This window comes from Podarcis vaucheri, assembly GCF_965113315.1.
Source record: "Podarcis vaucheri genome assembly, chromosome: 6".
NCBI lineage: Eukaryota > Metazoa > Chordata > Lepidosauria > Squamata > Lacertidae > Podarcis > Podarcis vaucheri.
In genome coordinates, this window is record NC_138764.1 from 6,722,518 (window position 1) to 6,747,838 (window position 25,321).

A 25,321-nucleotide genomic window follows, 5' to 3' on the forward strand; every position below is an offset into this window, starting at 1 on the left:
AAAGATGTGGGTCACTGTATTGATTATGAAATATGAATTTTACAGCATGTTATGCGACAAAAGAAAATTATTTTTTAAGCTGCCATGTAATCAATGGCACACTAGAAATATTTGACTGCAGCCTCATAGGCAGTCAATTTAAAATTTACAAGTGCAGAATGTGGCGCTGACTGCAGAATTCAGCTTTGGAGGATGTTCTCTTTCGTTTGCTTAAAAAAAAAGACGTTCCTGTTCTGAGTGGCAGCTGGCATTCTCCGTAGTATAGTTTGTGCCCACAAATTAACAATGTTTTCCTAGTCTGGACAGCAAGGCAAAGGTAGGTTTTACTAGCACGGTATGTGCATATTACATGATCTAGTAATATCTTGGCAGTGATCCCCACGTTTGTTTTAATGTTTGGGTATTATTATTTTTTAAAGGCAGCCTTACAACAGGATCTGAAACCAAGTTTGGGTGAAGAAAGATAAATCAGTATGTCCAGAAATATTTTACAGCAGCTTTTGACAAAGTTTTTCAGCAACAGCATCTTTGCAAGACCTTTTAATGATAATGGTTCTTAATGTTGACAGTTGGCAGGAGTCTGACAGCATAAGAAGAATGCAGGTCATCTAAGATAGACAGGTGATGAAGGCAAACGCTGAGACAATTTGAAATCCATTAAACACCACAGTGCGGATGATGACTGGAGGCACGAATGTAAGCAGGGCTTGCTGGATCAGGCCAGTGACCCAACTAGTCCAGAATCCTGTTCTCACAGTGGCAGAGCAGATGCCTGCAGAAAGCCTGCAAGCAGGACCTGAGGACAAGAACACTTCCCTGCCAGCCCATGGTATTCCGAAGCATGAATTTATTCCATCTCCAGCAACCAGGCAGCAGAAGCTCTCACTGACAGTGGCGGCACAGATTAATGAGGTTGCAAGAAAGTCCCATTACATCAGCACTTTTCTTCCATGGACATGATCCAGATGAGTTCTGTGTGGATACAAATGAAATGTAGGAATACAGCTTACAATCACAGAAATAAGGTAGGTTCTAAAAATGTACATCTCAAGTGTCAAAAGCCACTGTAAAGTTGTGTCTGAGACAGTCTGTAAGGAAAGAGGTGGTGTTTCAGGTATTTGGGGCCTGAGCCATTTAGGGCTTTAAACATTAACACGAGCACCTTGAACTGGGCCATAAAACAAACCAGCAACCAATGCATCTATCTGAAAGCAGAAGTTATATGCAGTGGCGTAGCGTGGGGGGTGCCAGGGGTGCCGGCCGCACCGGGCGCAACATTTGGGGGGGGGTGCTCGCTGCCTCCAGAGTCGCCAAAGAGCCTCGGGCGCAGGCTGTAGCGGAGCCGCATGTCTCGCGGAACCGACGAGCTGTGCGCGCGTCCGGGCTGAAGGCGCCCGGCAGGCAGCGGCTCTCAGCGCTCGCCGCGGAGGACGCGCCAGGCAGCCCCTCCTCACAGCCCCGCCTCCGCCGGTGCTGCTGCAGCTGCTGGGCAGTTGCATTTTACTCGCCTCTCTGCCCCCCTCCTCCTCCGGGCAAGCGGCGTCGTTTGGGCGGCAGCGGGGGGCGCAAATTACTTGCCTTGCCCCGGGTTAGGGGGTGCAAATTACTTGCGTTGCCCCGGGTGCTGACAACTCACGCTACGCCGCTGGTTATATGAGAACTAAGTGGAACCCCAGTCAGCAATCTAACTGCTGCATTTTGGCCCAGTTGAAGTTTCTGAGTAATTTTTGAGCACAACACCACATAGAGGATTAAGCATGCAATGTGGAACCACAGTAATAATCGCACTTCCACCTAACAGCGTAAGAAGAGCAATGCTTTAGCAGCATGAAAGAGCCCCGGGACAGAAGCAACCCAGTTCAGTTCACATAAACCAGCCACAAGAGGGCATAAAAGTACTGGCATCCTAAGCATCACATTAATGCAATACAGTGAATTAAAAAGTGTTCTGTAAGGAGTGTAGCACAAGATGCTCAGATTCAGAAAGGAGAACTGGGCTAGTGGGTCTGAAACATATCAAAGCAACACAATGGCAGGCTTACCTTAAAAAGCAGAGCTGAAGCCTGCGTTGGAGAATACACCAGGTGCTCCCAAATCACTGTAAAGGCAATACAAACAGAGGGTTGTTTTTCTAGAGCTGGTGTAGCCTGGAGAACAAAGGGCCCAATCCTCAGAAGGCACTTTTGCTCCATTTCTGTTCCCACAGGAAGTAATTTTAACTCACCAAATTACCAGGATGCCCTTGCTCAAGTTTCTCTCTCCCCCACCCCATTTTTGTTTTCCAGAAGAAGAAGAAAGCCAGTATCCAATATCAACAAGAAGTATGCCCTAAGCAAATTCTATTTGGTATATTGCCAGGCGTAGCAAAATAGCACAATAAGTAGGACCAAAATTTATAAAAATAGGAACACTTGTGAAATGAAAAAGTCAGCAAGAAGCTATAGACCATACACTGATTGCTGTTGCTGACATGTGACTGTCTGGTAAGTTTGAAGAAGGTGCAAATTGACTTGAATGTGGGAGCTTGTTATCATTCCAATTCCATCAAGAGCAAAATAATCATGAAAACACATTAAAAAGACCATCTGGATCAGCCCAACCTGTAATTTTGCCTGCCCTTGCAGCAATGTGGCCCTCATGATACTGACTTTCAGAAGTGTTCGTCTTTTCAAATGCTGTTGCCTAAAGTTATGTTTCTGAGTAACAAGAGTTGGTGAGAAAAGCACCAGAAGTTCAGCCTTTCCTAACTGTAATTTCAGCTATGAAGAAAGGTCATTGTACTGAAACAAAAGAAGCCTTGGGGTTGGATAGAGGAACAAGACTGATGACAGAGGCCATTTGGACAACCGTTCACTTTGGCTTGAATCAGAATCTTGGTTGGCCATATCATGGGAAGTAGAGTACAGTATTTTTCTTCCAGCAAGGCTTGAGGGTGCCAGGACACAGCTGTACCTGAGCTTTCAGATGCTGAATGACTGAGGATGCAATCCATGCACATACAAGGAAGGAAGGAAGCCCCATTTGTCTCAATGGGACTTACTCCCAAGTAAATATGCTTAGGATCATGCTACACATCTTGCTAATTAAAATTGTTTGACCAGATCTGAATGACAGATCTACTCTCTCTGTGTTAATCTTTACCTCTCTTTTCAAAACAGCTTGCGAATCTGTCAGAATGGACTCTGGTACATTAAATCTTATGCCTCATTAAATTATTAGCCATTCTTTTAGAATACTAGAAAAAAGAAGTTGGTCTAATTTTATGTAGTAATTCATAGTACCTGGTATGGTCAAGGAGCCTTTTCTTTTCCCCTGACAGAGTCAAAGTTGCCATTGGATGTTGCAGAGAATTTGAGAAAAAAAGAGAGAGAGAAATTCAGTTACTGTCATTTATTTATGTAAGCAGCAGATAATATAGAAGTGATTTGTTCTCAAATACGAAGTAGTGATAGATGAAATAATTCCATTTGCATTCCGCCACTCCACCCAAAAGCAGAGGGAGTCAGATGGGTTTTTCTTCATACAACATTCCTGAGAGACTGGTTAGACTGAAAATTCCTGGCACAAAATTCCCCATTGAGTTTCGCCCCAGTTCCAGACACAGAAATATGTACAGCAAACAATGCTATGGCCATCCTGACTATAAAAGATCATTGGCTAACAAACTTGCAACAAGTCAACTGGTTATATGATTCCCAGACCTCAGTATTAAAACATTTCTTAAATGGAAATGGATACTGCAGCCTCACCCCAAAAAACTCCCCACAACACGATATTTCCCCCCATTGTGAAACATGATAACTAAGGCGGGTGACATTTGGCCTTGCACTCTTGCGTGCAGATGCATCAGTATAGAAATACCTGCATGCATGTCCAGAACAACAACAAAAATAGAGGTAGTGGAGGAGGAGGGGATGGGGGGGGGGACAGGAGACAACCAACAACAACCCAGAGACATTTTGCTAAGCTCTGTTCACACAGTGAAATAGCAATGAATATCCATGACTGAAAAAAGGGTACGTGTGGAAACTAATGCACACACAGAGAAAAATCTAATTTCCAAGGTAGGGAAAATAAATGACTTATTTGATATTAGGCCCCATTTGAAAGCACCCATATATCACAAGGTGCATAAGCTGCAGATGTTGCTTGTGGCACAGAATGAAGTGGGGACTGTGGTAGCAGAAAGCCACTGCACCACTGTGCCACTTCCAAATGTAAGTGGGGAGACATTTTAAAATCCCCAGCCCCGCCATGTAAAAAGCTGCCTGCATGTCAAACATATCAGAAATAAGCCTCCCACAAAACATCTCTCAAATTTACAACACGAGAGAAGGATTGTTTTTACATAAGAGAGTCACCCTGGGACAATACACACACACACACACACACACACACACACACACACAGCCTGAAGTGCTATGGAACATAACTTTACCAGCACTTTCTGCATTTCTAGCTCCTCAAGAAGATGTTAATCAAAATAAAAAGTTGAAAACATGACCTGGTTGGGGGAAGTAAATAAGTTGGGGCACCTGGGTTTTCTTACCTTTTTTCCTGAAGCGTCTGATAGCCAGAGCGATGAGACTCCCAGAAAGCACGAGGGCAACAGCCGACACTGTGGCTCCACCAGTATAAAGCAGAGCTTTTGTGTAATAAGGGGCAACATTTTCTGGAATGAATAACAAACCTAATAGTTAGAGACTGAGTCCCCTAAGCTCTTCTTAGGTTCTTCATTTCCAGTTCTATGGTCTGCTGCCTAGTGGCACCTTCAGCATGACAAATCCAAGTGCTCAGACTGTGATCAAGCCAGAGAGACTTCATGGTAATATAGTCACCTGTATGATGTTCTGTCTTCTCAGAGTCCCTTCCTTCCTGTACAATGTGGGCGTTGGCTCCAGTGGGCCGAGGTTCTGTGGGCCCCCTCAATCTTTTTTTATAAAGAGGGCGGCTGCCTCCATTGCTGAGGCCAAACACAGAACCCCCCTCAATGTTCCTCAGAAGATGGTACCTCTGCTGTGCCAGCAGCACTTTGCTCCCCCGGCTATCCAGGTGGATTCAGCTTTACCAGCCAAGACCAGCCTGGACACCATCAGTTGACCCCACAAGCCACCTGCCCCAGACTTTATAAAACCCTTCCATCCAAGAACGCTCCTCAACTATCAGTGCAGGTCTTACTTCTAACAAGAATGTTTCACATGTCTGCAGTGCCACCAACTGCAGTAGTTCTGCAAATGTACAGCAAACCAAGCTGTCGGTACCACCAACTGGCTACCATCCATGGTGCCAGCAGAATATTTCCTTCCTCCTGAGCCCCAGGACAGTTCCGCAACTTTTTTGGGAATTATTTTCTTTTTAAAAAATAAGGGTGCTTCTATGCTAAGCATTTTAGCAGAAACTATTCACAGGAAAATCACAGTCTTTCCAGTTGTGTGGAAAGCTAGCTTACAGTGGAAGAAGAAGAATTAGATAAGGCTAGAAGCCACCCATCTGGAAGCCCCCTTGAAAAGGGGCTACAGGTGGGGGGCCACTAGGGGCACATTGGAAGATGGCCGACAATACCAGCTCTCCGACCCACACGGGGTAATTAAGAGGCTGTTATGGGAGTAGGCAGCCTCCCTTGTTGCCCCAAAGGAATGGGGAACACTGCCCTTGCCTGCTGTGCCCATAAATCACCCCCAAATTCGAAAGAAGGGGGTGAGGGCACTAGGCAGAATGCCCCCTTGTGGACCTTTGCTCTCCTGGACGCTGTCTCTGATAGCTCACTAGCTGCAGCAATTTGGAATAATTAACTACAAAAGAAGCAAATGCACATATTTCAAGTGAAGAAGGGGAGTGAAGACTGCTAATTTAAGGGACCTCTGCGAAAGAAGATGACGGGTTGGAGCAACAGGAATATTTTACGATGAAGATACACCAAAGGCTGGGTATGTCAGCAACGGGACTGAATGGGGGGACGGGACCTTTTTTACTTTTCTTCTATGTGATTTACCAAGAATCCCTCCTCATTAGAACCGTCGGTTTAACTGACCCAAGCAGGATGATTAAGGTCTGTGCGGAGATAAACTTTAACCAAAAGTATGCTTTATGGAGATCGAGAAGGAATAAGAACTTTTGGAACGGCGCAGCAATTAATTCAGAGTCACCATCTTGCCAAAGGATTTATAGCCGGGAGGAGGAACGGACTTGTTTTCAGACTGCATTCCTGGTGAATCTCCTCAGAGGTTTGAGAAAGAAGGCAGATTGGTGAAGATTAATGACGCTAAGACTGTTTTGATGTATGGAAGTGATGTTACATGGAAAACGTCTGGATATGGCTACTGGATAAAAAAATAATAATATCCACACAGGATTACAAACTGTTTTAACCAGCTTGTGGAGACTATCAGAGGTCACAAAGAGAAAGGAAAAATATATGAAAATAACAACAAGAGATGTGGAAAAACAATAAGAAAGGACTGGATAGTACTGTGAACATCATATGGTTAGATTTGTGGACATTAAAACAGCAGCAAGAAGCAAGAAGTTGATTGGATCCCCTTCGGAACTTAAAATATGGGTACCCCCAACAAAAATTTAAAATTTGGCTGTGTAATTTGGAATTTATGTAATTTGGTTTGATTTGATGTGATTGGTCGGTTAATAAAAAAATATTCTTAAAAAAAAGGGGGGCTACAGGTACCTTGGCAAACAGGCATCTCGGGCGACCACTGGCCATCGGCCTGGCACTGGATGCTGCTTGTTCCATTGAGGTTGTAGCCCTCAGCACACTGGAAGAGGCAGGTTGACCTGTATCTGAAGGAGTCCCAGGGACCAGAGCAATTCATCTTCATCTTCCCCAGAGCCTTCAGGGGGGGACACTTTATCGCTGTTGGGGGGATGGGAAGAAAATATGAACCACAAACTTGCTTTACACATTGGATTAAAGGAATGTTATGCTATTTCTAAATATAGCATTGTAAGAATTAGACAAACGGCTTAATAAAAGCTGACAAGTGACAGAGGCAGCTGTATTTATGTGATATGTCTTGGCTGTCTCTTAGTGCAGACCCAGATAACTGAGCCTGAGCTTCCACAGCTGCCACTCTCCAGGAACCACAATCGGCAGGACTGGCAGCAACAGCGGCAGATATGTTCTATGCTTGAAATAATACTTTATTCTCTTGCTAATTATGCTGTGTTAAATGTGTATTCTGTTGTTGACCTCCTTTGTAATGTAATATTTCATTTACTGTTAAATATGTTGCTTTGAATATATGATTTATATTTTATATACTTTCTTCAGCAATGTTTTATTCTGGATTGTTTAATTTGATGTTTTAATGTAGCTTGTGAGGCACTTTGAAAAAATTTTCTTAAAAATATAAAGTGGTATAGAAATGAATAATAATAATAATAATATAAAACAATCAGAAAAATAACCCAAAACCAAGGATGTTACTGTCAAACACTAGGCTGGACATAATATTTGGCTGCTAAGTGGGGAGACCAAATGGAATACCCTGATGTTGTGCAGTGAAATAAGAAGTGAAACTGGGGGGTAGAAAAAATCTAGTTCACCCATGTGGGGTAATAATTAAAGACTTGGCTAGATCTCTAACTCCAAAGTTTGGGGCTAAACACACTCTCCAGCAAGAGTGAGCCCCCAGGAGAGTATTAAAATAACAGAATCATGCTGCACAGTAAAGCATGGAAATAATAGGCTGTTAGACCTTTTAAACATTACATTCTAGTCTGCTTTCAGTGCTTCCTCCTCTAGCCCTCTTGCAATGAACAGACCACACTATTAGTAAGTTTAAATGCTTTACTTACAAACTCCAAATGTCAGATTCATGCATTATTCCATGCAGCAGCAAGAAGAACACAGGTAGAAATACTGGGTTTACAAAACATAGAAAAATATTTCTGAGCACGCACTCTGGGCTTAAAGCTTCACATGGTGGAAAAGAATGAAGAAAGAAGCTTCACTTCCTCCTTCACAGCAATAAGTCCAGCATGACCTAAGTCCAGCTGGATGGGCAGGGTATAAAAATATATTATTATTATTATTATTATTATTATTATTATTATTATTATTATTATGTGGTCTTAATCCCTTAATGCATTAACTAGCCCTACACTTGCTAACTAGCCCTAAATTTGACTGCAATTTCCCATACAAACTCCAAGGCACAAACTGAAAGCGTGATAAGACATGCAAGAAGCTCGTCAGTGGGGTAGGCCTACAGAAGTGATGGCCAAACTTGGCCCTTCCCATCATCCCTGACAACTGGTCCCATTAGCTAGGGATGATGGGAGTTGTAGTCCAAAAACAGCTGGAGGGCCAAGTTTGGCCATCACTGGCCTACAGCGTTTTGTATCACTCTTCCAGTGTTGAATAAGATACATATTTTGGCCTCTGAAGCCACTGTGATACACAACACACAACACACCCTTGGAAAGAAGCCCTAATCCAATTCTGGGGAGCAAATTATGACAAGCAGCACCCACTGTTTGCCCAAGCCTGTCTCAGAAGGAACCAAGGTTATCTGGAAGCCCTACCTTCACAAATGGGCACATCTCTGCTCCAGTTTCCCTGATCCGTGCACTCGAACTCCTCTGACCCAACCAGCTCAAAGCCAGAGTTGCAGGAGAAGATGCAGCTGGAGTGATAGGCAAAGCGGCCGTATGGATGAGAGCAGCTTCCCTTGCCATTGTCTGGAGTTTGCAGGGATGGGCACTGGACAGCTGGAATAGGAATGGGCAGATTGTACAGGAATATTGGATGAGTCACAATACACTGCAGCAGATGCATATTCAAATTATAAAGTGTTCCTTTCCCCTGGCTGGTGACCATATTGCAAGTATCCAAGATATCAAAATACAACTATATGATTTTATGTTCTGGTCTTCCTTCAATGCAGAAAGCTTCTGAAAGAGCATTTTACGGGGTCATTTTCCTTACAAGGAATAGGAGACCTGTGGCATTTTTGTCGTATACTTTAATTTCCAGTCATACGCATTGAACTCTGAGGAGTTATGGGAAATGCAATTACTGCAGGTGTCAGTCAACATGGCACTCTCCAGCTGTTGGCTGGGGGGATGGGAGTTGGAGTTCAGTCACCTCTGGAGGGCACCATAATAATAATAATAATAATAATAATAATAATAATAATAATATATTATTATTATTTGTACCCTGCTCATCTGGCTGGGTTTCCCCAACCACTCTGGGCGGCTTCCAACAAAGATTAAAAATACATTAAAATGTCACACATTAAAAACTTCCCTGAACAGGGCTGTCCCTGTTTTGCTGGCACCGACCTTGACACTGCGGCAGTTGTTCAGTCCAGCGGCCTTGAGCTGTGCAGTCAAGCATCTCTTGTCCAAGCAGCTGAAACCCAGCACTGCAGGAAACGTTGCAGCTGGAGCCATATGCAAAGTGCCCAAGAGGGTGGGTGCAATTTAAATGGCCATTGTTGGGCTTAGGTAGACCTGGGCACTTAACAGCTGAAGCAAAAAGGACAAGTAAGCCAAAGTTATAGATATGGTAAACTGAAGAAAATCCATTACGAGCATATTATTATTACTAATAAAGCATTTATTAGTTATATAGCAAAATGTGTTGCAAAGGCAATGCCTCCATGAAGGGAATATTTATGCCACAGGAGAGCTTAATGCAGATGAAACATCTATTACTATTTGTTGCTTTTGTTTTATTAATCTATGTCTTGCCTTTCACATTTTTGTCAAGGCAATTTACAAATGTTTCATAAAAAACAACTAAAATAGTTTTTAAAACGGTACAAAGAACAGTTGACGAGGGTCCAAGGCTACCTTCACAAATGGGCACATCTCTGCTCCAGTTTCCCTGATCCGTGCAGTCAAGCTCCTCTGACCCAACCAGCTCAAAGCCAGAGTTGCAGGAGAAGATGCAGCTGGAGTGATAGGCAAAGCGGCCGTATGGATGAGAGCAGTTTCCCTTGCCATTGTCTGGAGTTTGCAGGGATGGGCACTGGACAGCTGGAATAGGAATGGGCAGATTTATCAATATACACCCCAAAGAAATATATCACTTCAAATTCAGCTTGCATTGTATGATATCAAATGAAAGGTACTAACTTTGGGATTGGGGCCAGCCTGCAGATAGATAGTTAATTCCACCTCCCCACCCCACCCCCGATGAACCACATGCTTGCGTGGTGAGGTGGCACCTCCTGAAATTCTGCTACAGTAACTAAGCACATTTTGAAGCTTTGACACCCAGGACATCAGTGCTAAAGAAATCTGGAAATTAACAAGGAAATAAACAACTATCTGACTTTTAGAAGATGTCTGAAGGCAGCCCTGTATAGGGAAGTTTCCAGTGTTTGATATCCCACTGTGTTTTAATTTGTTGGAAGCTGCCCAGAGTGGCAGGGGAAACCTAGTCAGGAGGCATAGAAATAATAAACTATTATTATGAGATCCAGTTTTCCCGTATGAACCAGCCTTGCCGCATGTCCATTGACTGAGCTCTCTAGTGCTGTACTCCAACTGGCAGCAGTACAAAGTTAATTTCAAGCAAAGGTCCTATTCTCTGCAGCTGCTGCTTGAGATCCTTTTAATCGGGAGATGCCAGAAATGGAAATATGCAAAACATGTGATCTTAACCGCTGAGCTATGGCCTCTTCTACTCACATCAAGAGTCTGCCCTCTTGATATACACACAACGGCAAGTAAATTGCCAACCAGCTCTACATCTTACTCTAAGCATAAAAAAGCACCAGAGAAACACAGATCCATACAGAGATGTGTCTTAAATGGCCAATAAAATTATGTCAATTTAATTTACTTATATCCTAAATTGTATTTAGTCAAAGGCAATTATATCTCCATTGGGTGAGCTAAAAATAAATGGATTGTGCATCTGGGGCTGTGCTGTCTGCATGTCTGGAGTGAATGTGTTCTGCACCTCTTCTCAGCATTTTGGAGAGTGATACAGATGATATAGCTCTGCTGGATCAAGGCCCATCTAGTCCTACATCTTGCTCTCACGGTGACCGACATGATGACTATGGGGCCCAAGCTCTCCCCACTTGTGATTCCCAGCATACTGCTTCTGACAGTGGAGGCAGAACATAGGACGTACTGTATGTAGAACCCATATGGAGGAATTGCCAAGCAGATGCCACTAAGAATGTTGCTACAGTGAATGGAGCCCAGGGACAGGACAGTCACCATCACCCAAAGCCTGTGTTGCTGTTCTACACACCCAAAGTTCAGGTTTCATACTTTTCAGGAGGAGGGTGTGCTACAGTAATTCACCTTTAGACACTATGGATTAGTGTCCTTATTTCCACATCAGTCTGTGACCTCGTTAAGGAAGGTTGCCCCTGTGATCACTCCAGAATAAGTACCCAGTTCTTGGTATTCCTGTTTGTGTCCTGTTCCTTTGCAAGTAGCAAAGGATAATCTTCCAGGGCACCCAGGCAGTTTTGTTTAGATTCCCAAGTTTCAGAGCAAGATCTTGTATGAAACTCAAGAAAAATCAAAAATTGCTGTTCCCCCTGCTATCAGTGGAAGCATGACACCAGAAGATCCAGTTTGTTTTTCAATTTAGCAAATGCAACATCTCAATTTTATATACTCGGCTACCATCCATTTCCCAGCTGATTCCCAAGAGTATACTCAGCACTGACCTTCACATAAGGGTGGTTTCTCCTTCCACATTCCCAGAGCTGTGCACTGAAGTTGCTCTGCTCCAACTTGCACAAACCCTGTATTGCAGGAGAAAGTGCAGCTGGAGCTATATGCAAAGTCTCCATGTGGATGAGAGCAGTCAAATTCTCCATTCTTGGGGACATCCAGTTTGGGGCACTCAATAACTAGAATGAAAGAGAATGCTCAGTGTTGGTGAAAGGAGGAACTATTCAGTCCAGATTCTCCCAGCCACAGGAAGAGGCAAATCCAGGCATGAAATGAGACCTATTCTTCTGGGGGGGGGGGGATGAAGGCAGTTATTTCAGGGGTGCTTCCAGATATAAGTTCTCCCTTGCATTTAAGGTAGGTGCTGCTCAACAAACCTCTACCCCACCATTCTTTTTACATTTAACTGTTTGGCTTGTCCCCACCATTTCTCATCTGCACCAGTGGATGGATCACGATAGGATGTGTCTGGAATGAGTATTTAACTCATTCCTCTCACAGAAACATGTGCGTGCATGCAGGTGGTTCATATATCTGCATGGGTTCCTTATTTTGTTTTTTTTTTTAAATAAACCAATCCTGCCACAAGTGTGAAATTAAAAAAATGCAGAAGTCTCATTGACCAATGTAGAGATTGATCCATCAATCCCCCTTTTTGCTTACCACTGCAAGGTGGCAATTGAAAACACATTTAAAAAATATGTTTTCCATCAGAAGCCAAGAAACACCTTACTTTTGCCATTTTGAAAAACAGCCTTGTGTTTTGTCTCTTCTCATCAGGACTTCCTCAAATTCTGCTTTCTCATGCTCAAGAAAAAAGGCATCACATGCACTTAACATTATGTTTAGGCAATGTGATGCCTCCCCCCCCCCCAAGCATGAGAAAGCAGCATTTGAAGACGTGCCTGATTTTCCATGCTGTAGGACCCACATTTTCTTCTCATGAAAACCTTCCCCAACCCATGAAAAACAGTATTACAATACAGGCAGCAAAAGCCACATTTGTGGCACATGACACTTCCTGTGTCAAAAACCACAGTCCCTAAAGTCCCAGTGGTAAAAGTGCAAAGAAGCACAAACACACCCACACCGAAGACCTCTTTGCACTGCTGTTCTGTATCTTTCCTATCATTAAGAAATTAGAAGGGGAGAAATTGATGAAAGGAAGATAATTTCAAAACAATGATGCTGTTGTGATATGCATGCTCCCATATGAAGTCTGAGGAAAATGCTATAAGAAAGGGCCATCTGGAAGTAACCCAGGTTACTATAGGGTAGCCAGGCTGGAGGTGCTCAGACTTGAAAGACCCTGACCAGACAGATCAGAGTTTCATCACAAAAACAGGCAGTGAAAAGACCTTAGTTACCCTGACATGTTGGCAACGGAGCACTCCAGTTCCCAGTTGCTAAGCAGCGGGTTGAATTTCTTCCAGCCAAGGTAAATCCAGCCTCGCAGGCAAACTCACAGGTAGATTGGAATGCAAACTCTCCATTTGGATGAAAACAGGTAATCCTCCCTTGCTTGGGGGTCTCCAGACTGTGACACTGCATGGCTGAAGATGACAATGGTGATGATGATAATAATCATAATTTCTTATACCCTTCCCATTTGACTGGGTTGCCCCAGCCAGTCTGGGCAGCTTCCAAAAAAATACAGGGAAACAACAACAACAATGGGATACAGAAGGAGAAGAGATACAAGTGGGCAAAGGGCGGGGGGAGCCAGGAGGGAGAAGGTGGGGGGGAAGGCTGTTGAAGAGTATTATTCCTTTGACCCAACCTCTACCCCTTGCACATATTGGTGTTTATTCAGGTTATGTGTAAATGTCTTGTATACTGCAAATGTGTTGGTGGCCAGGAGGCCAAGGTGTGGAACGCATCAATTGTTAAGAAAACTGCGAATTAAAAGTTAGTATATTCAGGTGATGCATTCTCTAGGAACTATGGCTTCTGGAAGAAGTCAGGAAAGATGTCATTTTATCCTTATTCCACCACCTCATACCCAAAGAAGAATGGTGGTTCTTCCAGCAGCCTCACCTTGGCAAGCTGGGACTGCCGCTGTCCATTCTCCAGATGCCGTGCACTCCGTCACCTTTTCTCCAAGTAACTGGAACCCTTCAGCGCAGTGGAAGGTGCAGAGAGACTGGTACTGAAATTTCCCATGGACATCAAAGCAGGTGCTGTTACCATAAGCAGGAGGCTGCAGCAGCTGGCACTGAACAGCTACGGAAAGTAGATGTGCAAATCAGGCGAGAGGCAACAGTTAAGAGTTGGAACTGGTTCAAGGGTGCGATTGCTTCTCATGTCCTGCCCACAGTTTAGCAGAGGTGAAAGCATACAGCGTCCGTGTTCAGTCTCAGGGTGAAACTACATAGCTCAGTTGGTTAGAGCACAGTGCTGATACTGCCAAGGTTGCAGGTTCAATCCCTGTCTGGGACAGCTGCATATTCCTGCATTGCAGGAATTTATTATTTCTACCCCACCCATCTGGCTGGGTTTCCCCACTCACTCTGGGCAGCTCCCAACAGAATATTAAAAACACGATAAAACATCAAACACCATCAGAGCCCCCTCCAATTCTACAATTCTATGATTCTAAGATTCATGCAATAGTGCAACACTTCTGTATTAAAAGTGGATCTGGCATCAAGTCCATAGCAAGTGTGGAAGTGAAAATAATAAAGGGTTCAACTGCTTCCAGTCAAGCACCCCACATGGACTTCATGTACATTTGGCAGGAACCAGTCAGGGACTACCACCATCGGGTCTAGCCTGATTCTCGGGACATGATGACCTGCCAGGTGACCTGTTTATTGAGCATTCATCATGATTTGTTTGCAAGGAGGTTAGATGGTGGTGGGCCCCTCCAGCCTGGTCTTATATTGCAGATGTGTTCTACAACATGTTCTTGAAACACGAGTAGCACATTAGTGGTGGGTTTATTCTGCTTCCATGTGTTCTGTAATGCTTTCCCAATGCTGTCACATTATCGTTGACAGGAGGGGCTATGGGACAATAAAAGTGGAACAAAAACCAGAACATTTGTGGCACAAAAAAGTTATGGGGCTTCAGCAGGAAGTTACAGGATATGCACTAATTGGAAATGAAGCAGTGCAACTGCCCCATAACTTTTGCAGATGCAAACCGTATTGAAAGATGGAATGTGTGTGACTGCATTGATAGCATCATGAGCACAAATAGTCATGAATGCACCATGAAGAAAGATGTCTGGAGGGGCCGAGTGTGTCAAGGCAAGTGTTATTGCACACTTTCCAGTGCATTTTCCTTTGTGCAACCTGAGTGACTTTCTTGATTATACAAATTACAAGGTATAGAAAATTACCCAATAACGAGGTAGAATATAACCCAATATTACCCAATTTACAGCACAGTCTGGTATGCATGACTTACACATTGTAATTCTTTCTTTCCCTCTTTCCCCCTTTCCTTCTCTACTTTTCTCCTTTTAACTTTATAAATTCTAATACAGTCGTACCTCAGGTTAAGTACTTAATTCGTTCCAGAGGTCCGTACTTAACCTGAAACTGTTCTTAACCTGAAGCACCACTTTAGCTAATGGGGCCTCCTGCTGCTGCCACGCCACCGGAGCTGATTTCTGTTCTCATCCTGAAGCAAAGTTCTTAACCTGAAGCACTATTTCTGGGTTAGCGGAGTGCGTAACTTGAAGCGTATGTAACCTGAAGCGTATGTAACCTGAGGTACCACTGTAGTTATTGATACAAAATACCTTTTACTTATGGTCACTAATCAGGCAACATACATTACTATACATCACTTCATATCTTTAATAATTTTGGCATATATACTTTGTTGATAGTCAAAAAATTATCTGATGGTATATTCTTATTTTATTTTTTAATGTCAAGAATTGCTGCATGCCATATGCTCTATTGTAAACAAACAGGTAGCTCAATGAAACCATGTTAAATAGTTTTTTAATGAGAATTAAGAAAAACAAAAAATTAATAATTGTGCAATCTGAACTTGCCGACATGTGAATGAATCCCACAAAAAAACCCCACAACAGTCTGTAGATGCCCTCAGTTATCAAGCCCTTGAAAAGCCCTTGAAATTCTGGACAGCAACATACTGTAAAACATAGTATCTCTCTGGGCTCACTGACTACGTTCTTGGCCTTGGGTCCTGCCCAGTCCTCCAATCACTACACAGCAGGGTTAAGTGGACTATTCAACGCTGCAACTGTACAAGGTAGCTGCAGCAGACCAGTAACAGCAAACTGAGACACTAAATTCCTCTAGAGGCCCACAAAAGTCCATACGGATGCCATACCATGACAAACAGGTACAGAGGATGTCCACTGGCCAGATGCACTGCAGTGCAACGTCTTGGGACCACTGAGCTGAAAGCCAACTTCACAACCAAAATCACAGGTGGAGTTGTAAGCGAAGTTGCCCACTGGATTTACACAGTCCATGGTTCCTCTTCTGGGTAACTTGATTTCTGGACATTGCTTAACTAAAGAAAGAAAAAGGGGTAAACTAGAATGAAATAGAAATCTCCAAAACCACGATGCAAGGGGTCTGCTTGCACTAGATTTATTTAGTATATGGAGTTTATAAACCATGAGCCTCACCTACTACATTTTGCATGATGCCAGCTTATCTCCTCACCAACACCACAGGCACCCCTCCTCCCAGCTCTGCTTTGGTAAGTCTTGCTAGACACAGATGGATGACTGACTTAAGCAGACCCATTCCCCATTTGACTGGGGGACCCTCTGCCAATCTCCAACAGTAACCTTAAATCGGATTGCTATTCTCCCATGGATTTGTAGCCTTCACGGGTGCAGAGATAGTCTAGAATTAGCCACAAATCAGATAAAACAATTAGAAACAAATACATTTATGTTCTTCTAGGTCAACATATACTTCTGGTCTTGGCATTTGATAGCCAACAGCTGGATCTCCAAATATATTCATCGTACACCCTCTAAGTACTACAGAGTTCTGAGACAATAATATCGGAATGGGATTTAGAAGGAAACTGAACCTTGACATATTGGCTCCAGGGAACTCCATTCTCCAGAAGCTTCACATCTAGTGGTCTCCACTCCACTTAGCAGAAAGCCCTCTGCACAGCTAAAGTTGCAGCTAGTCTGGTACTGAAATTTCCTGTGAGAGCAGCTGAGGCCTCCATGAACAGGGATTCTTAATGGCCAGCACTGGACAGCTAAGGAACAGAGAAGGGAGGATTCAATCAGGTATGTGTGCGCTATGCATGATGGGAATTGGCTATTATTATTATTATTAATGCCACCCATTTGGTTGGGTTTCCCCAGCCACTCTGGGCAACTCCCAACAGAATATTAAAAACACAATAACATATCAAACATTGAAAACTAGAAGATCAGGACTCTGGTTATGAAGGACATCGACTGAAGATGAACTACAGTACTCACTTATTGCTCGTTTTATCTGCAAGTGCGCCCCCTTGCCCCCACAATTTAGGGGGCTGGGCGATGTCAGCATGCCACATGTTGTTGATGTGTCATGTGCACGCCACACGGCTTGCACACATGAAACAGGCACACCCTACTGCATGCACCAGTTTATCCGTGAGCTGCCTTGAGTTTTGTCAGGGAAAAAGGAGGGGGAATAACAACAACAACAATTCCACTAGGAATATCTCCTGCAACTAGGGATGGGGGTGAAATGCGCCAGAAGCAGAATGAGCACTGAACTGGCCTGTAACCTGCTTGTCCACTCTCTTATGTGAAGTGGTCTTGCTTGCAGCGACTTTCTGAAGATTCCTCCAGTACTGCTTCTTTTATTTTAGGGGGCAGGTAGAATTTATTTATTTTTCTGTAAATAATTTTTATTCATTTTCCAATTAAAAACCAGATTTTTAAAAATATGATGACATTTATTCCCGTACAGTTTAGTCAGCTGCTGCCATCACCAACATTTAATCTTAACTGTCTGCTGAAATGTACATTCACATTAACTTCTGTCTCATTTATTCACAGTTGAGGTGATTATGTTAGCCATTAACCCCCATTCACATTTATTGTTTTAATGTTAACCTTTCTCTCATTCCCCCCACCCAACTTCAGCCAAATGCATACAGAAAGTACAGTCACTGTCTTACGTCTTAATGTGGGCATATGATATTTATTAATGTCACCCAAAGTGGACTTCACTTGTATTTGTGAATGCTAAAATGAGACTCTGGAGCATATATATTTGTAGCAACATTGCTGCATTACTTATTATAATAAATTATAAATTTATAATAAATGGTGAGTTTTTCTGCCATCCTGTTTATGCTTACTGCTTTTCAGTTTTGATCCATGCAAAAAGGAAAACTCCATTTTTTTTTTGTTGTTGTTGTTGTTTTCTGGGCAAAGTTTGTGGGCTGATGGGGTGTGTGGAATTATTACAACAGTGCTTGGCTCAGTGGGCCTCTTGCCAGTTTCTGGACCTTGGCAACTGCCACACTTGCGTTAACACCTGGCACCCACCGTAATAGCACATACCTACACACTGCGGTATCTCTGCTGACCAGCTCCCAGATGGCAAGCACTGCAAAGTGGCCAGGCCATTCATTTCAAATCCTTCATCACAACTGAAGCCACAGCTGGAGTTATAACTGAAGTTCCCCAGAGGATGACTGCAGTTCATGCGCAGTGGTCTAAGTGCAGCATCCAAGTCCTTGCATTTCACAACTAAATGGAGACATTGAAATACAGTACCAGGTTATGCCAACACTACCATCAGCAAATGTGTTTCTAACCTCTCCTTTGAAAGAGATTGTGGAGCTGAAACACTTGTTGCCTGAACCCTTCCTCACTCACTTATAATACTGTACCAATCCTTTCAGACCTTGTGTTTTTTTGGAGCCAACACAGCAACCAGAATTTAATTCTCTCCCAAAGAATAGTCTGGCCAACTTGAGTTAAAGTACCACTTAGTGGTGGTAAAGATGAGTGACTAACTCAACAATCAGGAATTTATCATGGTGGCCCTATTCTGCCTTAGGTGCAGGACCAGACAAGTTTTTCTGGGGACATGAACAACAGTGTATGGGGGGGGGTTGACTCCTTTCCCCTCAAAGCACACCCCTAAAACTCAAATAAAAGTTACCGTATATTTAAAAGACAGATATATTTCACTGGATATATTACAAGACACATTCGCAAGAAGCAACATGTATTCAGTTCAGTGGCGCTTACCCTGGGAAAGTGGATAAGGAAAAGAATGGCTCCAGTGAGCTGTGGAGTTGGCTCCTGAGTATTTAGGTCAGCATTTTCACCCATCCATTTCTAAGTCTCCTTTTAATTTCAAATATGCACTTTGCATCTCAGTGATGCTGACAGCATGCTATCTTTCTGGAATGTCTATATAGAGCCTAAACAAGAAGGTTATAATTTAGGCTAGATGCAAGACAGCCACCTTGGGCCAAATGAGGAGGGAGAAATGCTTTTGCTATATGCATCACTTATTAGTACATCCACTTCAAAGTTTCATGCAGAAACTTAGGATGGAAGCTACTTCCCCCCACCAAATTCAGTGTCTCTAGAACAGCTTTCTGGAAAAAAGCTTTGTTGTTTTCAGCATATCAGACTACAGCTAAACTCAGTAGAGCAGAATCAGTAGTAAGCTGGAAATCCTGAGGTCTAGAAAGCTGGATTTCTCATATGTGTGTCTGCCAGAGCAGTAGGTAGGCAAGGGTGGATGGGAGAAGAGTTAAAGCACCATCTCCCCTTCCTAAGGCTTCTCCACTCTAGATTATCCCTGCTCCCATTTGGATTCCTTGATTCCTCTGGTTTAGCTCTCAGGCTGCATACACACAATACCTTTAAAATACATTCAAAGTACATCCTTTCCCTCGAAGAATTCTAGACAGTGCAATTACACAGAGTTACAATTCCAGCAACTCTTAACAAACTACGGTGCCCAGAATTATATTTTGTTGAGGGTGGGGAGTGTGCTTCAGATGAGCTTTAAAGGCATGGTGGGTAGACAGGCTTATTCACACAACTGAGGCACACCTTTCACTGAGACAGTAAACCTGCATCTTTGAGCAAGACCACTTCAAACTACAGGTTAAGACTTGCATGGCTGATATATATTTTTAAAAACCCTCGCTATTATAGAAAACTGGCACATCAGGGAGAAGACTCAACTAGAATCCAGTATCTAGTTCTATATATTTTGTGTGAAAGAGCCACCAGCCATGTGAGCCCCCATTCACAATATAAAGTGCAATTCAGAGGTGAGTTTTCTCCTTGTGGAAATAGGGCAAACTTGCCCTTTTGATTCCCCCAAACCAGGGCCAAGAGTAGCTGAGGAGAATTTGTACATTTTGTTGTAAGACTTAAAACCCCTGGCATGACTTCCAACATAGATGTTTCAAAGGAAAATTATACTGAGCTGGGCAGTAACGTTATTTGTGATGCATGTCAGTCAACACAACAGGGCTAAATATTTCTCACAGAGCAATCTTTGTTATCGCATTCCGATGTGCTTCCTTTTGGGGCAGAGCTACACTACAAATGTAAACTAGTTTTAAAAATGATTTCCTCTTTCCAGAGAATTCTGGCTACTGTAGTTTCATGAAGGGCAGGGTGGGCGGAGATGTCTGCAGCCTCAAAGTACAATTCTCAGGATTCTGGGGAGAAAGCCAAAACACTTAAGCTTCTTTTAAAAACACACACACACACACACAATATAAGTTAGCAGCATAGAACAATAATCTGCACAGGAAGAAAGCTGACAAAATAGGAGGCTTTGCAAAAGATGCTACTGGTTTCATCACATAAGCTTGATACTGTGAATGGACAAAGCCCTCTGAATGTCCTTTAAGTAAATAGGTAGCACCAGTTCAAACCTCAACAAAAGCCAAGAACTGGAAAGAAGCCTTGAAGAGGAGCAGTTTCTCTTGCTCAGCAAAAATTTATTCATAGGAAAACCTCTTAAAAGTTATACAAGAGAAATAAATGTCAATTTTGTATTTTGTGGTGATCCAGAGACTGAGCGGAAAATCAGATAGTCCCAGGTTCAAAATTCAGCTTAGCCATTAATTCCCTAGAAGGCCCTGAAGGAAGCCCCCCTCGCTCTCAAATGGGGATCACACTGGACTTCCTTACAGGAAAGCGGACGCGAAGCACTCAGAACCATACCCTCCAACATTTTCCCAATGAAAATAGGGACATCCCATTCCATAATGATAACTTTACTATTTATACCCCCCCCCCCACACACATCTTACTGGGTTGCCCCAGGCACTCTGGGCAGCTTCCAACATATATAAAAACGTAATAAAACATTAAACATTTTTTTAAAAACTTCCCTATACAAGATTGCCTTCAGATGGTTCAGGGGTCAGATAACTCCATACCCTCCAGCATTTCTCCACTGAAAATAGGGACAACCTAAGGAAAAGTGGGACATTCCAGGATCAAATCAGAAACTGGGATGGCTTCTCTAAATCAGGGACTTCCCTGGAAAATAGGGGCACTTGGAGGGCCTGTCAGAACATTTAACTCAAGCGCTAATTATTCTTATATGTTTTGTCAGCACGTAACAAGTATCCATCCCCCAGCCATGGCTCTGGTCCTTGGGCTGTTAGAAGACTCACCATATTCACACTCCAGCCCATAGAAGCCAGGATAACATTGGCAGGTATAATTCCCAATGGTCTCCACACACTCCCCATGCTGACTGCAGGAGGAAGGCTGGCAGGAAGCTGCGCAGAAGAGAGAAGTGGGTTAGAGTTGCGCCATCTCTTGAAACTTAAGCTCTACTCCCACGGGAACACAGAACTGCAGTTGCCAGGATCTCTTTGGAGAAGAGAGGAGGGCTACACTAGTTAGCAGCCGATTTCATTCTGCAGTGTCAATGTGAGAAAATGGAGGCCAGTTTCTCCTGTGTTTAGTCCAGTTGCAATCATTCCCTGCAAACATAGGAGTCAACTCCTAGGGGTTGAGGTCCCTTTCGGACCCCCAATAAAATATTTGATAGCCACTGCCATTCAAATGGTGTGTGCACTCTGCATCTTGTGATCAGTTATGTAGGGCGGGGCTTAACTGCCTCCCCCCCCCCCATATTTTATTCAAGTAAAAATGAAAAACTAATGACAGACTAGCTAAAGCCCAAGGAGGACTTTAATAACTGCACAAAACAGGCAAGAGCAGGTCAGCCATGTAGTGTGAACAAAGCTACGCATATTAAAATTTTCCTCCTCTAACCAGCTCTTCAAAGATACAAGCATCTTTGGCATCAAGCTATTCTTAACAGAAGGGAGCTGTGGACCCATTCTGCAGAGTTCAGTACTCAGGGCTGATTCTGCTTCATGTTCTACTAAAGAGCTCCAAGTCTGGACAAAATCAAAGTCTACAGGCTATTCCACACCACACTTTTAAATCATGCAACTTTCCCCAAAGAACCCTGGGAACTGTAGTTCCCCCTCACAAAGCTACAAATCCCAGCACCCTCAACAAGCTACCGTTCCTCGGATTCCTTGAGGGGAAGTCATATGCTTTAAAACTGCATTGAATATACTTTAGATTTATGGTGTGGATATGCTCTAATCTCTCGTCAAATACACTAGCTTGCTTTTGAACAAACTGTCGCACTTATAGATGCCTGTTTTTGCCAATACAAGGTTCATGTTTGTCCATTTTCACTTAGCAATATCTGAAAAGGAAAAAGGAAATGATAGATTGATCCACACCTCTAAAGCAGTACCAAAAGTCATGCCAGAAATCGGGTCACAGATTTTCATATCCAAATTCAGCTTTGTTCCTAAAGGAGATTTCAGCTAAACATTAAGAATAACTTTCAGGGGGTAAAATCTGTTCAACGGTGGAGCAGACTCTCTCAGAAGGTGGTGAAACCGTCATTGGAGGTTTCCCAAGAGAGGTTGGCTAGCCATCCATCAGGGATTCTTTAGCTGTGATTCCTACAATGCAGGGGGTTGGACTAGATGACCCTTGGTGACCCTTCCAGCCTTACATTTCTATGGTTCCAAGATGTGCTGCAAATATATCAGGGTCCTGAACCTTATACTGCACAGGAAAGAATATCTCCATATGCGGACTCAGAATAAGCTGTGCTTGATTAATTGCAAGATCTCAGGCTGCTGTTTACAGTGCAGAACAGAAAAATGGCAAGCAAAAGAGGCAGCAAGCTAGCCTGGCCATTATAGTGGATCCTAGGCTGCAGCTCTCTACCTGGGAGTAAGCCCAACTAAACTTACTTCTCAGTAGAAATACATAGGAATGTGTTGTTAGAAGGCATGGAGGAGAATTAAAGCTGAATCTACACTTTGCAAAACAATATGTGAACTGAAACACCTTTGAAATTTGCATTTATCTGAATTTTTCTGTGCCATTCTGCAACAAAACAGTGTTGACAAAAAAAATATATTGGGGAAAGCGTGCATACAAGTGAAGATATGAGTGAAACAAACATACAGAAACACATTATATCAGGAAATATAATGTGTACATATGTTATATGCAGAAATGTGTACATATGTTAAAACTGCATATAAAAATGTGTTTACAGTATTATGAGAAATTCTCACTGAAATGCTGGTGAATTTTCATGAGGAGTCTTTAAGAATAAAATTCACAAATTGCTGAAAAATGTAGAGAACTGAATATTAGATTGGAAAAATAAGAAACTAAGGCTGGATCTAGACACATCAAATAAGTGTTTCAGTTAAACGCGTTGTAAATTTAAACAGGGAAATCTGGAAGGGAAAAACAGGACTCCACAGTGCATATAAATTGCTTTTTCTTTACCAATCTAGCTGAGTCCTAAGAGAACCAAAACTGATCAGTCCTTCCATTCCTAGCTGTTGGTATTCCACAGCTATGACATAATACGGGGTGCTTTCATTACCTTGGTAGCACAGTGGCAGTTTTTTGTTAGTACAACGTTCATCATTCCATTTTCCAGATTCCACAGTCCTTTTAATGTATATCTCAACACAGTCTTCTCCAGACCGTCTGTTGTTGGGTTCCCGAGAAGCCCAGTTTTCTGCTTCCTTTGTCAGGATCTTGCCCGTTCCAACCCAGGTCCAAACATTCTTAATCTTCCGGATCCCAATCCAGTAGTACGTGCGATAGTATGGAATGGTAGCATTGAGATAGGCAATTTCTTCTTTGTTTTGGATTGCTACTAGGTCAGTATAGTGCTGCTGGCAATATCTTCTTGCCATGTCCCAGTTTATCGGGGGCATCGGCCCATAGTGGTAAGTCCAGGCACCCACAGAAGAAAATATCCCTGCCAGAGCAACAAGGAGCATTAGAAAAAGGCTGCAATTGCAGACAAGCATCCTGAGTACACAAATGGTGATGAATACAGCTGGCCTGTTCTTATTAGACGCACTAGATAACTTAAAATTAGCAGCCACAGAGGACAAGGCATTCTGCAGAACAGACTCCATGCTCAAAAGGAAAAGGTGGCACTTTTGAACTGATCCTAACAGTTGAAAATCAAACAGAAATTAAAGAGGTGCAATTGAAGGAGGGAGCAGCTAGCCTAGTAGGAGAGACATATTTGGAGTGTAACAAGGACCTTCTACTGGTGGAGGGAATTGTTAATCTTTTCTCCTGGAAACCCCATTAAGGACTGCTTTGGACAAAGAACTTAGCAAAATAAATTAGTCAATAAGTATTTTCTTCAAAAGAAGGGCTAGATTGGAACTTTTTACGGTTTTGTGCCACCTGCAATATTTTCCTGTTGTGACTATACCAGGAGATTCTTCTTGGCGTGGTCTTACAGGGCACTTGTTTCAATGGGATTGTCAATGAAGCATTCTAGTTTCCATTTGGAATGGTGAGAACAGCAGAACCCAAGCAGCCTCAAACATATTTCTGCTTGCACAACTCTTCCCATCCCCAGTGTTGCTTCATATCCTTCCTTGGCAAGGTCAAAGTAATAGCAAAAATGACATTTTTTTCCAGTAAATTTCATAAATACTTACCACAACTAATGATAGTAAACAGCAGCATGTGGTCATCTGTTCCTGTAGACCACAATCTTCTGCTGGTTACACCCTGTTTGAGGATACAGATTTGCTGTTAAAGTGACAACGTGCGTACAATTTTAAATGCAAATTAATAAGCCTCCTTATACAATCCAGCCAAAATTGCCTTTCAAGGGTCAAACTATATGTAGCAACATCCACACAATTAGCAACTGTGCTGTGCAGATACTTTTTAGAAAGCAGCAAGTCTGCAAGGTGCAAATGTGGCTCAGGAGAGCTCTGCTGGTGCAAAGGATTAAGGCAGTTCTCCTCAACCTTTTTCCAACTCTGGCCCCTTCCTGTGCCTCCCCCCCCCCCTGCCGTCAACAGGGGCTATTTAAATGTTCCATATGTAAATAGAACATGTTTTATTTATTATTTTATAATTTATACAAAATACAATTACCCCTGTGCCTGATGACCAGAAACAAGTGCTGTGAGTGCTGCTGGCGCTGATGTTTCTTTGCAAGGAGCGATCCTAGAGCTACAGAGCAACATAGCAGCCAAAGTAACTTTCTGTCAAGAGAAACACCATTTTTGGATAAAGAGTACAATACAGTGGTACCTCGGGTTAAGTACTTGATTCGTTCTGGAGGTCCGTTCTTAACCTGAAACTATTCTTAACCTGAAGCAC

The 25,321-nt window shown here is 42.9% G+C and overlaps 1 protein-coding gene across 2 annotated transcripts in view; it reads right to left on the reverse strand.

The window, feature by feature from the left end:
• Positions 1 to 365: 365 nt before the first annotated feature.
• LOC309535692 (P-selectin-like) overlaps positions 366 to 25,321 on the reverse strand; it is a 30,858-nt gene continuing 5,902 nt past the window's right edge. The window contains exons 2-18 of one of the 2 annotated variants that reach the window (XM_082229058.1): positions 24,646 to 24,718; positions 23,559 to 23,942; positions 21,289 to 21,396; positions 18,185 to 18,373; positions 16,699 to 16,878; positions 15,979 to 16,164; positions 13,705 to 13,890; positions 13,035 to 13,220; positions 11,661 to 11,846; positions 9,817 to 10,002; positions 9,304 to 9,489; positions 8,542 to 8,727; positions 6,683 to 6,868; positions 4,550 to 4,672; positions 3,282 to 3,312; positions 2,043 to 2,098; positions 366 to 972 (exon numbers count right to left, since the gene is read on the reverse strand). In XM_082229058.1, the coding sequence (XP_082085184.1) occupies positions 2,044 to 2,098; positions 3,282 to 3,312; positions 4,550 to 4,672; positions 6,683 to 6,868; positions 8,542 to 8,727; positions 9,304 to 9,489; positions 9,817 to 10,002; positions 11,661 to 11,846; positions 13,035 to 13,220; positions 13,705 to 13,890; positions 15,979 to 16,164; positions 16,699 to 16,878; positions 18,185 to 18,373; positions 21,289 to 21,396; positions 23,559 to 23,942; positions 24,646 to 24,673 (2,586 nt within the window). In that variant the 5' untranslated portion in view covers positions 24,674 to 24,718 and the 3' untranslated portion in view covers positions 366 to 972; position 2,043. The remainder of the gene's footprint in view (positions 973 to 2,042; positions 2,099 to 3,281; positions 3,313 to 4,549; positions 4,673 to 6,682; positions 6,869 to 8,541; positions 8,728 to 9,303; positions 9,490 to 9,816; positions 10,003 to 11,660; positions 11,847 to 13,034; positions 13,221 to 13,704; positions 13,891 to 15,978; positions 16,165 to 16,698; positions 16,879 to 18,184; positions 18,374 to 21,288; positions 21,397 to 23,558; positions 23,943 to 24,645; positions 24,719 to 25,321) is intronic. The other variant, XM_082229059.1, reaches the window with a different exon arrangement.